We start from the raw sequence: 13,640 nt of genomic DNA on the forward strand, positions 1-13,640 counted from the left end.
GGCACACAGAGGAAGGGGATGCAGGCTATCCTAATGAGGCCTAATAGGTTGTTGCCAGACAGTTGGGGTAGGAGGGCCGGCCCCCCCATCAGAGGTCTAGGGGAGGGGAATAGGCAGAAGAGGGGGTGAGGGTGGGAATGGGAAGATAAGAGAGAGGGGATAACAATAAAAAAGAAAACAAACAAACAAACAAAAACGTTAATCTCTACCTTAAGGAAATTTCAATTTTTGCCAAGGCTAAAGCGCTTTGCCAAATCATCATCGGCATGCTAGTTCCGGCACTGTAAACTAGAATAGGTGTTTCTTTTACTATGCTTACTTACTTTACACTGGTAGCTATGTAATTATGCTTTTGATAGAGATTAGTTACTTGTTTTCTGCACCAGTTCTCTGTGTTGCGGTGAATCTGGTTTTTAACCCATCTTAGCAACACATTGCTCATAGCACCCTAAGGTCATGCGACTTTGTGTCCCTACTATGAAAGTAAATAAGTAAAGTTAAGATACGTGCTTTCAAAACAGAAGGGTGGGGCCAAGCTAGAGATTAAATTATCTTTAAAATGTTTGCCAGTAATCTCAGTGTGGGTACAGCAAAGCCGGTATGATCAGACACAGACACAAAGGCAGCAACAGTATGATGAAAACACAGGTTGCAGTAGTGGGCCCCTACACCCAGTACTGCCAATGTTCCTTTAAATCTGTTGAGTCTGTTCCAGAGGATCCCTCACACTGAATCCCAGCCAATCGCAACTTCCCTGTCACTATCCTAATTGTATGAAATTCACCTTTCCTGTAAGAGCTGGGACTATGTCTCACATCAGGCCTGGCACAGTGTCTAGCTAGCAATAAGGAAAGTAAGAGTTATTGCATGAATCATATCTAAGTAATAGGTACCAGAGCATTTGCCTTGTGCTGAGTACTTTACCTATTATATACTATCCTGCAGGCTTTCCCACACTGGACCACACCATCTGAAGCCGACCTTACCTTTGTTTCTCCAACTAGGACTTAGGGCTTTCTAAAATACTCTTCCCCACCCGGCCCTAGTGCTGGTGAGTGGACCTAGGCCCTCCCCTCTCACATTCTAGGCAAGCATTCTGCTATAGAGCTGTTTCCCCATTCCCCTCCTCCTCCCCCTCCTCCTCCTCCTTCTTTTTTAATTTTGAGACAGACTCTTAAGTTTCCCAGGTGGCCTTGAACTTCCTCTGTAGCTTGGAACTTAAGATCCTCCTTCCCCTCCCCCTCCTCCTTGCCACCCCCCCACCCCCACCCCCACCCCCGCCACACCAGTAGCTGGGGTTTGAGGCTTGCGATCACTAGGCTGAGCAAATTCTGGTTTTTTGTGCAGACCGTCTACTGTCGGTCTCTTAGAAGCGCAGGCACCCTCTCTGCTTTGTGCTTGGGAAACAGGAAGTAAGGGGATCAAAACCTCCCACTTCCCCAGGTGGAACTGGACTAGCACACTCTTCGCTCCCCGGAAGCATGTTGTGAAACTTGTATTTAAACTTATTTAATGTGTTGAGTATTTTATAGTTCATGTGGAACTCCAAGGACGGGGAGGCAAAATAAAAGTAAATAAATAAAATAAATTAAAAAGGTCGTTTCCATTGCCCTCTTACTGACGTTGGTACAGGATTTTTGCTGCAATAAGAAAGCCACTTCCTCTGACTTCACCCACACACGCATCTGGTTCTTGCCACATCCTGAGAAACCCCTGAAGACTAGGTTGTCCGAGTTGTCAGCCAACTACAAGCAGCTCAAGGTAAAAGAGGGGTGTGTCTGGAAGTCTGACTGGGGTGGGAGTGCGGGAGGATCTGCGCTGACCCCTACTTCGCCAAGAGCATCTTTGCAGAGCCGCCAGACACTACAAGTCCCCTCAGTTATCTGCCTTTTGCTCCCTTCCCACTGCACGTGGCCTTCTTTAGCTCCTGAACCTCACTCGCTCAACTTGATCCACGTGAAGGATCGCAGGCGCCAGACTCGCGATCGCCCCGCCCGGCCCCGCCCCCGGGCCCGCCCATTCGGCCAGCACTGATCTAGGCTTCTCCTCCACCGCCCGCCAGCTGCTCGCTGCTGCGGCTGCGCCTCCTCCTTCTCTGTGTCGCCGCCGCCGCCACCGCCGCCGCCGCCATGCCCGGAGGACTGCTTCTCGGGGACGAAGCCCCCAACTTTGAGGCCAATACCACCATCGGCCGCATCCGCTTCCACGATTTCCTGGGAAACTCGTAAGTGGCTACCGCGTCGCTTTGCCAGGTAGCTCAGAGCTGCCTTCCCCGCTTCTGTTTTCCGCGCTGCGCTCGGCCCCGCCGCGTCACTGGCTTACCCCTCACCGGTTCCCGCACGTGCTAGCCGCTGGGGTCCCGCCGAGCATCACCGGGCGTTGCTGGGCTCCTGCTACCTCTGGCCAGCCCTGCGTGGACCACCAGATCCTTCCCCGAGCCCCCCACCCCACCCCCGTGACTGGGGCTGGCGTAGGAGAGGAGGTCCTTATCGAGGACGGTTTGTAGTCAGTCGGTTTAACCTGGCTTTGTAATCAATGCTCACTTTGTATTGCGGTCTGACGGAAAACCCGGGGGAGGTGGAGCAGGGGCGGTCGGTGTTCTTGTTGGAGGTCACTTCCCACGAAGCTTGCCCAGGGTCGCACTGCCCGCCCTCCCGCCGCTCTAGGATTTGCACCTGCAGAAAGTAGGCGCCTAAGGCCAAAGTTAGAGTACACAGCCACAAATTAGGGAATGGCTTGGCGTTATCTGATGTCCTGCTAAACTTCGGAGAGTGGTATTGGCGTACTTCCGAATTTCTTTAAAACTACCGTGTACCAAGTAAGTAACCAGAAGAGTTTTCGTCCAGAACCTCCTTCGGCAGTCAAGATAAGATTTTGCATAACAGCTTTGGGAGGACCCAAGAACACTTTGTGTAGGTGTGATTCTCATTCCAGAAAAAGCAACACTTTGAGGGAGGGGCTCCTGCGACCATTTTGCCATTGTAGGCCATTCCAAGGCTAGGACACGTGTACCTCCCACTTTGAGACTCTTTTGTTTCCCAGTGGTCCCCTCCCCCTCCCCTTGCATCCAGCGCCTGGCCTCGCTGCTTGATTGCAACGGTGGTGGTGGCCATAACGTCTAGGAGTACACCGGTACACAGCTGTTGTCTTAGTTTTACAGCTCTGGAATGCACAAATTGTAAGATGCTTAATTTCAGTCAGCGTTTTGCGTACGTGTCAGGTTACACTATGGTTTTGGAGTTTCAGTGCCCCTGCTGCTCTACAAACAAACTCCCGAGTTTTTTGGCCTTTCTGGTGTGTGGGAAGACAAAACAGTTTGTGAAACTAATCCATGATCAGTCAGCGGAGGAAGCGTTAGAATCCATCGGGTGAGGAGACTTACCTGGCACCCGTTTCCCACCTACCGACTAAGGGAAAGCAGCTTTTAAAAGAGAATGGGCGTGGTGGCGCACGCCTTTAGTCCCAGCACTCGGGAGGCAGAGGCAGGCGGATCGGTGCGAGTTCGAGGCCAGCCTGGTCTACAAAGTTAGTCCAGGATAGCGAAGGAGAGAGAGAGAGAGAGAATGAATGAATGAATGGTAGACTAGAAAAAGTAGCAAACGGACTCTCAGACCTTGCAAGACAAAAGTCTATCGAGGTAAGAATGACTGCCAGTCTCACACATATTTATCCAAGACTGCCCAAGATTTACACAGGCTTCCTTCCGGTTCCTTCTACATTTCATCTCACACCCCCAGGAAGTGTGAGATCTTGCTGGAACTCTTGGTCTGTATGGATTGGAGATCAGTATGATTCTAAAGCACGCTTACTGCTGAGCTAACTGCAGGGGGGCGGGGTGGCTGTCTTTGTGATTACTTGTTGACCTAGATCTGATTAAAAGTGTTGTTTCCCCTCACCCGCATCCAGGCACCTGCTATTCCAGCTACTCAGGGGACAGGTGGGAAGATCCTAAGTTCAAGGCCAACCTGGGTAACTTAGTGAAGCATCTCTCTCCAGATGAGGCATCATCTTAAGAAGATGAGGCACATTTATAAGGGAGAGCATAACAGTGTGCTTAGCCCTGGAGAGGCATGACACTCCCGCCATAAGGAAGAAAGATGTTTCTACCCAGTGTGTCACAATAGTACATGGAATTTGCCTACTTTTTCCAAACTCCATTCTGTGGATGATCACAAGTCAAACTGCCGATTACCGACTCAAATATCCTTTGAAGGAGGGGGAAAAAAATTGCTCTTTAAGATTACTCTACCCCTGACAGAAACAACTAAAGGTTTTGGGCACTATGTGGCTTACTCAGCTTTGTCTGGTCTCTGGATATGGAAGAGCGTCTTTAGGGTGTATCGCAGGATTCCTCACTAGTCAAAACACCCGCACAGAAGTTTTCTGGTAGACACAGAAAACGTTCTCTTAGGAGGATGTAACCTTTTGACCTTTGAAAATGAGGAAGGAAGTGGCATGGTGGGATTGAATGTCTACAAAGGGCGGAGAAGGCATTCTTGGACTACCCTGAGATGCCCTGGAGTGAGTGTGTGGAATAGCAGGAAACCAGCTCCCCAGCATGACTCAGCAAAACACATTTGCCTCACAATTAAAAAAAAGGAAAAAGTCCTAATCCATCCTTCCTGAGGCGATACATAAAGTAATACCCTGTTGCATTATTTTCCCTGCAACTTCCAGAGCCTTTCTCTTGCGTCTCATCTGACTCCCCACCCCCCATCGGTCCTTTTCCATAGACTCTGAGGCCTAAATGTCACAGCTAGATTAAATTCTTCCTGCCCCATGTTAAAAACTTAAGGCACCACACCTCTCCACAATCTTCCAAGTACTGCCTGGTAGTTCTTTCTTACCACGAGGCTTTACTTAACACCCTTTTAGAAGAAGGCCTTGCCCTGCCCCAGGAGTTGAGTGCAGGTCTAGGTGGAAGGGCGGTAGCTTTGTACACTCTGTTCCTCGTGCTTGGGAAAATTTGCCAAACCCTCTGTGTCTAGGCCAGATTGAGTAATCTTCTAGTTTGGGACCTTGCCCCCTGGGTGGCTCAAGCAGTGGGAGTGTACAGCCCTGAGCGCTGAGTTTTCCTTTGGGCTTGAAAGAACCGCTTCTGTTGCCAAGGAGAAGGAAATAGTAACTTCCAAGTTTCCTGGAACTTGCCTTGAGTTAGCCTCAAAGTCTGAACAGCTTTAACCTTAGGCGTCAGTTTGACTGTAGTCTTTACCTAAGAACTGTAAATGTGGAAGTCTACGGTGCTTGGTCTAAAGTAAGAAAAGAAACTGCGGCTATTAAAGTGGTATTTTGTCACGGGTGCAAATGTGGGTGCCTTGTTTAACAGGTTAGATCAGTCAAGTGGCTTTAGGAAGGATTTTATATCCATCTGCTTCCAGGAAGCCAAGTGCCAACCCACACTTTTACCTACGAATTGAGGCTAGAGCCCTGTCTGTTCCAGGTTACATAATCTGTTTATTATTGCAGTCAGGCATCCTTGAATTTGGGGCATAGTAGGCACTGAATATCAAGGTCTGTGCTAGAAAACAAACAAAGGGCCTAAGGAATATTTCACTGGGGTGCTTGACTTGAATAGCACAAATTTTATTGACTGGAAAGGAGTTAACGGTATTGGCCAGGTGTGGTGGCTTTCTTGAGGTCAAGGCTAACCTGATCTTCAGACTAAAAGAAAAAAAAGGTGGTATCCTAAAACAAGTTCCTTTGAACCATTTATCCTGGATTTTATATTTCATGTATAAAGTTTTATATATTGATAGGTGTTTGAGCTGTCTACTTGGGCTTCTCTGGAGGCAAAGTTGGAACTCAGGAGTTTTCATAAAATGCAGATGTTTTAAGAAAGAGAGAAACCCTGTTTTAAATGCAGGTATTGCTGTGTTTTCCCTCTGCATGTGATGGCAACTGTCCATTCAGTTGTGACCTTCTTCATTCCAGATGGGGCATTCTCTTTTCCCACCCACGGGACTTTACCCCAGTGTGCACCACAGAGCTTGGCAGAGCTGCAAAGCTGGCGCCAGAGTTTGCCAAGATGGATGTTAAAATGATTGCTCTTTCCATAGACAGTGTTGAGGACCATCTTGCCTGGAGCAAGGTATAGTTTTATGATGTGAGGGTGTGTGTGTGTGTGTGTGTGTGTGATTGATATATATATATATTCCTCCTTTCCTGTTGCCTCCCATATATTCCTTATATATAGCTTTAATATCTTCCAAGAGGCAATGTCCTTTTTTTATGTGCCAGTGAGCTGATTGGTAGCCCCAGCTCCCTCCACAACTTTGAACAGAGCCAGGCAAGACTAAGGGGGCTTTAATCCCTACCCAGTCTCTGGGGAGAAGCCACCGAAGATTGAACTGTGCATCAGTAGCTGATGATTTAGCCAACTGTGCCTATGTAATGACGTTTCCATAAGAATCCTAAAAGGTCGAGTTCCGTGACCCTCTGGATTGCTAAACTGAGTGTGTTTTCCTAGAGTGTGATGTACCCGGGGGGGTGGAAGCTCCACCCTGGTTTGTGCATCTGTTCCTCTGTGTTCTTTGTAAACGCATTTCCCTAAATTCTGTAAGATCCCAAGTTAACCAGTCCCAAAGAGAGGAGTTTATGAGTCCCAAATTTTAGCCAGCTTAGAGCTTGTGATTGGTATCAAAAGTGGGGTAGTCTTGTTGGTCTGAGCCTTATGAAGAATCTAATGCTATTTCAGCAGGTAGAAAATGTTCAAATTGAGTTGAAGATCCAGTGGTGATAGACACTGTAGAACTAATTGGTTGTACACTTCCTGATGACCAACAATGTCACGGAAGTCTTTATGTTCCTTAGTCTCAGGACTATCGGTTGGCATGCGCTTTGATTCTGAAGTTAGAGCGTAGTTTCGTAGAGAATAGCTTGGTTTCTGAGGTAAAAGTGTGCGTTACACCTCAGATTCAGAAGTCACTAATAAAAGTCAGACTTCAACTTTATGTGACGACTCTGTGTTGTTATAGCCAATGGTAGATTCTCAGTCACCATCGTTCCCTGGCTTACCGGTAGCATTCCGCCCAGCTGAGCTCTCTGAACCCTACCTCTGTTCTCCTGCCAATCAGGATGCTGTCCCCACCTGTCCATGCTTAGAACTGTTCCTCATTGTCTTCCTGTTCCTAGTCTGCGCTGAGGTTGATGGGAGCTTATTTCATAGACCACTCCTCTGCTTCTGTCAGTATTTTCTCCCTTGGTGTGTTCTCCCACTCACCAGGATAAACTAAAGATAGCGTCCATGAGCTGCTTCTCAGAATTCCATCCCAGTCAGGACTTCCTGGCCTCCAGGTCAGTAAAACACGGCCGCCTTGGCATCAGCCTTGGGATACCCAGACATGTTGAGCCTAATGTGTCTAAAACTATACACCATCATTCATTCCAAGATTTTATTCATCTTGGCTAACAGCGGCTCCATATTTATTTATTTATTTATTTTTTTATTTTTTATTTATTTTTTTTTTTTTTGGAGTTGCTAAGTTGAGACTGCAGCGCCACTCAACTCCTTGTGTTTTCACAACCCCTGGCTGGCTTAGCCACACAACACTCATTAGGCACTCTGTGTTAAACACATCCATCTGCCTTGCCTGTACTGCTTTGGTGTTTGACCTCAAATGGCACCCATTAAAACCCTGCTTTTTGTCTTTATCTAAAATTATAACACGTGGTCATCCGTCATCTGTCCTTGTTAGCCCTTGCCCCTGTCTAAGTCTCTGCGTATTGCTCATCTAGTCACTTTATTATTGTCCCACGTGGAGTTTAGGGCCCAGCAGGAGTAAACTTGCAGTTCACTGCTACAAAAATACTCAGTATAGGTGGCAGTCAGTGTTTGTTGAATGAATGGATTGAAATTATCTGCTTTGGGCAAAAATATTTACAGGTATTTGGACAAGATGATTTTAATCAACTTTGCTACCACATACCACGTGACACCTATCATTTGTGTATATATGTACAGAGCACTGACAGTCACATGAGACTGAAAAAAAGGTGGCATTTTGATGTGTGAGCTGGCCTGCATCCCCTGCCCATTTCACACCAATTAATCCTAAATGTCTAGGATCGAAAAGGCAAAGGGTAGGAGAATCAGGAGGCTGTCCTCTTCCCTGGGGAGCATCCTTTTTTTATTCTGCATACCTTGGCAGTGAATGGTAACCGGCATTTCCACAGCTCTCTCACAGGCAGTTTCTCATTTGGTTCTGGCAAAGCCCTTTACGGTACGCCATTTTTGTAAATGAGTATTGGAGTGACTTGCTCAAGCTCACCCAGTTGAAAAGGACATCAGTGTCATCTGAACCTCAATGTTCTCTCTGTGCGAGGTGGTGAGGTGGTGAGATTGTCCTGACTTAGGATAAAACTAAAGACAAAATTATGTGGTTCTTTGGAATCTGAGTGTAATATACTGTCATCTAAGCAAGTGACAAGGTTAAGAATTAATGTATACCAATATTAAACATATCCATATGCAGTAATGTCTATCAATATCAAACTATAAGTTACAGATTGCTAAAGGAAGAGTTTGGAGCTCAGCATTACATAACACCTTGAAAGTATAGGACATTCCCCGGGAAGTTTCCAAAATTATGTTTGTCTGGAATAGAAAATAAATCCAAGTCTCCAAAAGCAGCGCAGGCTTTGACATATAACTGATTACATAGGAAAGCTCCAGGTGTCCTGGCAGGAAACTATATTGATTCTTACTTAGCTGGTAACTAAATAATAGTCAGCCAGTAACCAATAGCAAAGGCACCTTCAGGTAATACAGTTAATGAATGCAATCAAATCAGTTGCTATCCATTTCAGAGTTTGTCACTTTTATCTCTTCTCGTTTCTAAAGAAATGCAAAACAATTTCAACCTTGTTTCCACGCTGAGCTAGACACAAGTAATAAACACACCTTTTTCTACTTCTAAGTCCACTTCCCTCTCACTTCATAAAACCCCTGGTTAGCTTCCTCACTTCCCTTCAGTAGATTATGCGTGGACTTGCCTACAAGTCTCGAATATTACTCTCCTCCTAAGAATGACTTGCTCTTCCTAGTGAAAAGCCTTACCTGTCTTTCAAAGCCCAGGTAGACGGTATACCCCTTCCTTGAGGCCTTTCCCCCCACCTCAGTCCTATGAGTTTAAAGAGAGGTCTGTGTGGCCATGTATACCGTGCCCTGCTAATAGTCCTTTGAGTGAAGACTTGGGATGAGAAGTGTCTGTCTGTGCATCCTACTGAAATTCCTTAGAGAACATTATTATAATGACCGTTCCTTGGCGTGCGGAAGTGATGCTTTTCTTAGCTAATGAAGTGCAGAGCCCCGTGTGAAGGTTTAAGATTCTCTTTCCCGTCTCCCCTGTTTCAGGACATCAATGCTTACAATGGTGACGAGCCCACGGAGAAGTTACCGTTCCCCATCATCGACGACAAGAACAGGGACCTCGCCATCCTCTTGGGCATGTTGGATCCAGCGGAGAAGGATGAGAAGGGCATGCCTGTGACAGCCCGTGTGGTGAGTCCTGGTAACCCCGCGTGAAGCTTGAGCCAAGGCAGGGAAGTTGAGGAGGAGGAGGAGGAGGAGGAGGAACAGGTGCATTTGTGAAGCAGCTGTGTACCCGTGAGGTGTCCTTTATTACATGCTGGTGCAGAGTGGCTGAAATATCCAGCTAAAACTTCTGTTTAATTCGTAGCTGTTGTTGAATGGCTACACCTTAATAAGGTACATCTAGAGTTAAAAACCTTATGTTTATCTCCTGCCAGTGGTCTTTAAAGCAATCCTGGCAGGACGATCCAGAACGTTCTTGTTCTGTCATTTGCTCAGCAGGGAGCAAGCCTGATCTCCCCTACCATTATCAGCTCACACTAGTAATCAATCCATTCTCGATAACCTTCCCCGTGACCTGGTACATCTCATCCTCCTGAGGCTCCACCCTGAAAAGCTGCATTACAGCTTTTTTTCTTTCTGCAACAGCAAACTTTGACGCATGCGTAGAAAAGAGAGTGACCTGTGTCCCGGACAGAGAGCCGTATCTATCTACCCTTCCACTTCCTTTGTTCTGTTTCTACTTAATGTCTTTTGCATCTTTGAACACTTAATGACTGCAGAATTTTGCTGGGGGGCATGGGGGGGAGGCGGAGCTTTGAATCAGGCTTTAAGACAACGAACCCCGAAGAATTAAAATTTCTCCAGGAATCCCATGCTGGAAGGGAAAGGCTAAGGCAGCCACACCAAAATAGGAACTTTCTTCCTCAAAGGAAGACATCTCCCATGATTCTGACAGCTGAGGAAATGGGCACGTGGGTGGTTTTGTCTTCTGTTCCATCTATTCTACATCCCTGTTGCACTGGAGCAAGGTAGCTCAGCAGATGAGAGTGCTTGCTGCCAGACCTGAGGATCTTACTGGATTCCTGGAACCCATGGGGTGCAGCAGAGAACCAGTGCCTGTAAGCCCCACACCCTCACACACAGAAAAATAAGTTGTTGTTTTGTTTTTAATTATAGAATGTTAGTTCAGTGGTTCTCAACCTGTGGGTCGAGAGCCCTTCGGGATCAAACAACCAACCCTTTCACAGGGGCTACATATCATACCCTGCATATCAATATTTACATTATGATTCATAGCAAAATGACAGTTATATAGTAACAACAAAATAATTTTATGATTGGGGTCACCACAACATAAGGAAGTGTATTAAAAGGGTCACAGCATTAGGAAGGTTGTGAACCACTGTGGTAGTGGAAAAGTAGACAGACAGAAGGAGTCTTTTTCCCTCCCTGGTTTGGCGACCGTGTAATGAAGTCCATTTTCCTCTGCTAGTTCTGTTTTCTCATTCTTGAACTAGGGAGAAATGAGGCAGCGAGCTCATGGACGTGAGTGTCCGGTAGGGACTTTACTACAATGTGTACTGAATAATGCCCGTGTGTCTCTGTGCTTTGTAGGTCTTCATTTTTGGCCCTGACAAGAAACTGAAGCTGCAAATCCTCTACCCAGCCACCACAGGCAGGAACTTCGATGAGATTCTCAGAGTGGTTAAGTCTCTCCAGCTGACGGCGACAAAGCGGGTTGCTACCCCAGTTGATTGGAAGGTAAAGCTGCTCAAGAGCCAGGTGCCCAGATTGCCCGAAAGGTCTGAAAGACAGTCTGTCATGGCCACCTTCGGGATCAGGGTTTCCCGGGTCTGTTTCTATTGTCATGGTATTGTGTGCCAGGAGGATTTGTTTAAGAGACTGTTCACATTGTATGTACAAAACACAAACACTATGGTTCTTGCTAACCCTTATGTAATTCTAACCTGTCAGTCACAATGATCCTTTTTTTTGTATATAAATTGAAGATCCCTAATCCAAAAATCCCAGATCCACAATGCTCCAAAACCCAAGACTTGAGAACATGATGTGTTTCACATTTCAATTTTTGTTGCTTAGGGATGTTCAACTGAGATGTGCACATATTCAAAAAATGCCCATATAGGAAACACTTCCTTCCTCAATATGTACAATTTTTTTTTTTAATCATTTCATCTAACCATTAAGCAAAAAATGAACAAAACCTTGTTGGAGTGGGACACAATGGAACCTGTTGTGAGCCTTGCACTCCAGACGCAGGGGCTAGAAGATCACAAGTCCAGACTCAGCCTAGGCTTCCTCGTAGCAAGGTCCTGTCTCAAAAGTCAGGACAAAGAAAAGCGTAATTAGCTGCTTCACCTCTGTCAAGGTGGCTATGTAAGTGTTGATGTACTGATGTTATGGCATTGTCCCCCCCCCCCCCAAGCTCCAATCTTATAGAGTCTTTGAAACTTGCTCAGAAATGTGTGTGTGTGTGAGAGAGAGAGAGAGAGAGAGAGAGAGAGAGAGAGAGATTGAGACTCATGGTCTCATGTAGCCCAAGCTAGCCTCAAAACTAACTCACCAAGTTGCCAAGAATGACCTTGCTTTTCTGATCCTTTTGCTTCTACCTCAGGTGCTAGGCTCTCAATCCTGTCACCACGCCCAGTTTGGTGTGGCCATGGGGACCAAACCCAGGGCATCATGCGTGCCAGACAAGCACTCTACCATCTAAATGAATCCCCACCCTCCACCCCTTTTCAAATAGGAACTCAGGTTTTATCATAGGCTGGCCCTGGGCTCGGGTTTCGGTGCGCCTAGAGTTCAGACATGCACCACCACACCCAAATTGTTCATAAACTTTTAATGCCCAGAAAAGATCTCTAAATAAACAGGGCAAGAGAATACTCCAAGAGCATGTTAGTGTTGCCTCATGGTAAGTTCCTCTAAGAGGAAAGGGACAAAAACACTTGTTTTCACCGCCACTTTCATTTACCAGGTAGTTAATTCTTAAAGACCTTTTACTGTTACCATAAGATTGAATTGCACCATTTTTAATGTCTCCCGACAGGATGGTGATAGCGTGATGGTCCTTCCCACCATCCCTGAAGAAGAAGCCAAACAACTTTTCCCTAAAGGTGTCTTCACCAAAGAGCTCCCATCTGGCAAAAAGTACCTCCGTTACACTCCCCAGCCTTAAGTCTTTGTGGGGGCTGAGGCTGCAGCTGCTCGCCCAGCGGCGGTGGACCCAAGGGTGCCAGCTGACAGCCATGTGCCCTTGCAGCAGTTCGGCAGAAACATCCTGGCGTGATCACACCTGAAGTCCTTAGGTCACTGTAGTACTGGCTCATTAAACAGAAATGGCACCAAAACTTTCTCGGGGTTCTTTACTGTGTGCCTTCACCAGCATTCTACCCCTCCATCCACCTCCAAGCCCCCGGCCTGGCTTCCGTGGAAACACGTTCTGCATGTAAGACGCAGATCTTGGCAGGTCTTTGCAGAGTGTGTGGTCCACAGGGTAGTGGGGGGCGGGGCGGGTGGAGGAAGCTCCCCTCTGCTCCATGCTAGGATGAGATTCACTTTTTGCAGCTTTCCTAACCAGATCTTGGGGAGCCCTAAAATGGGGGAGGAGGGCTTCCGACTCTGTACTTTTAGTAAATAAAGTGGGAAGAGTCCTTTATAATAAATCTGTGGTAAGTTCCTATCAAAGCAGGATCAGAAGAGACCTTTTTTTTCCCCCTCCCAAGAAAGGAGGTGTACCCAAGAGTGTGATCAAGACAGCGTGTACCTCCTGGCATTTCCGTATCTGCCCACTGATGATGTGTGCGTGTGAGGACAGGCAGAGAGACAGACGTTATAAACCACTAAACTGTCCTGGTAGTGGGTTGCCATTTTCAGAATTTTGCTTTTCAGGGTTCAGCAAATAAAATCCTTCATTGAAACTGGATCAGAAAACTGTGTTGTCACGTCTTGAAGTACTAGCTTAGACCCGTACCCTAAGGGACGGAGGCACGCTTCCTTCTTGCTGGGGTTCATGGGTATTTTTCTCGAACAACGGATATATCAAATTGCACGCAAACAGAGCCACCAGAGGGCGGGATTCCCACAAGTATGTCGGACCACTCTGTTGGTTCCTGTTTTCCTGGCCTTGTGGGTAGGTATGCAGATCACAGCCTTCTAACTCAGTGGACCACAACCCCTTTGGGGGAACAACCCTTTCACAGGGGTCACCTAAGACCACTGGAAAACATATGTATTTACAATTCATAGCTAGCAAAGTTTACATTTTGGAGTAGCAACAAAAATAATCTTAAGGTGGGGATGGGAT

General features: G+C 46.7%; 1 protein-coding gene across 1 annotated transcript; it reads left to right on the forward strand.

Moving 5' to 3' along the window:
- The first annotated feature begins 2,028 nt into the window (after positions 1-2,028).
- Positions 2,029-13,267, forward strand: PRDX6 (peroxiredoxin 6). The gene is made up of 5 exons (XM_084797374.1): positions 2,029-2,224; positions 5,932-6,088; positions 9,353-9,499; positions 10,928-11,074; positions 12,384-13,267. The coding sequence occupies exons 1-5, from the start codon at positions 2,130-2,132 to the stop codon at positions 12,510-12,512; spliced, it is 675 nt and encodes a 224-aa protein (XP_084653500.1). The 5' UTR covers positions 2,029-2,129; the 3' UTR covers positions 12,513-13,267.
- The last annotated feature ends 373 nt before the right edge of the window (positions 13,268-13,640 follow it).

Source organism: Acomys minous, assembly GCF_964271855.1.
Source record: "Acomys minous genome assembly, chromosome: 1".
NCBI classification, from domain to species: Eukaryota; Metazoa; Chordata; class Mammalia; order Rodentia; family Muridae; genus Acomys; species Acomys minous.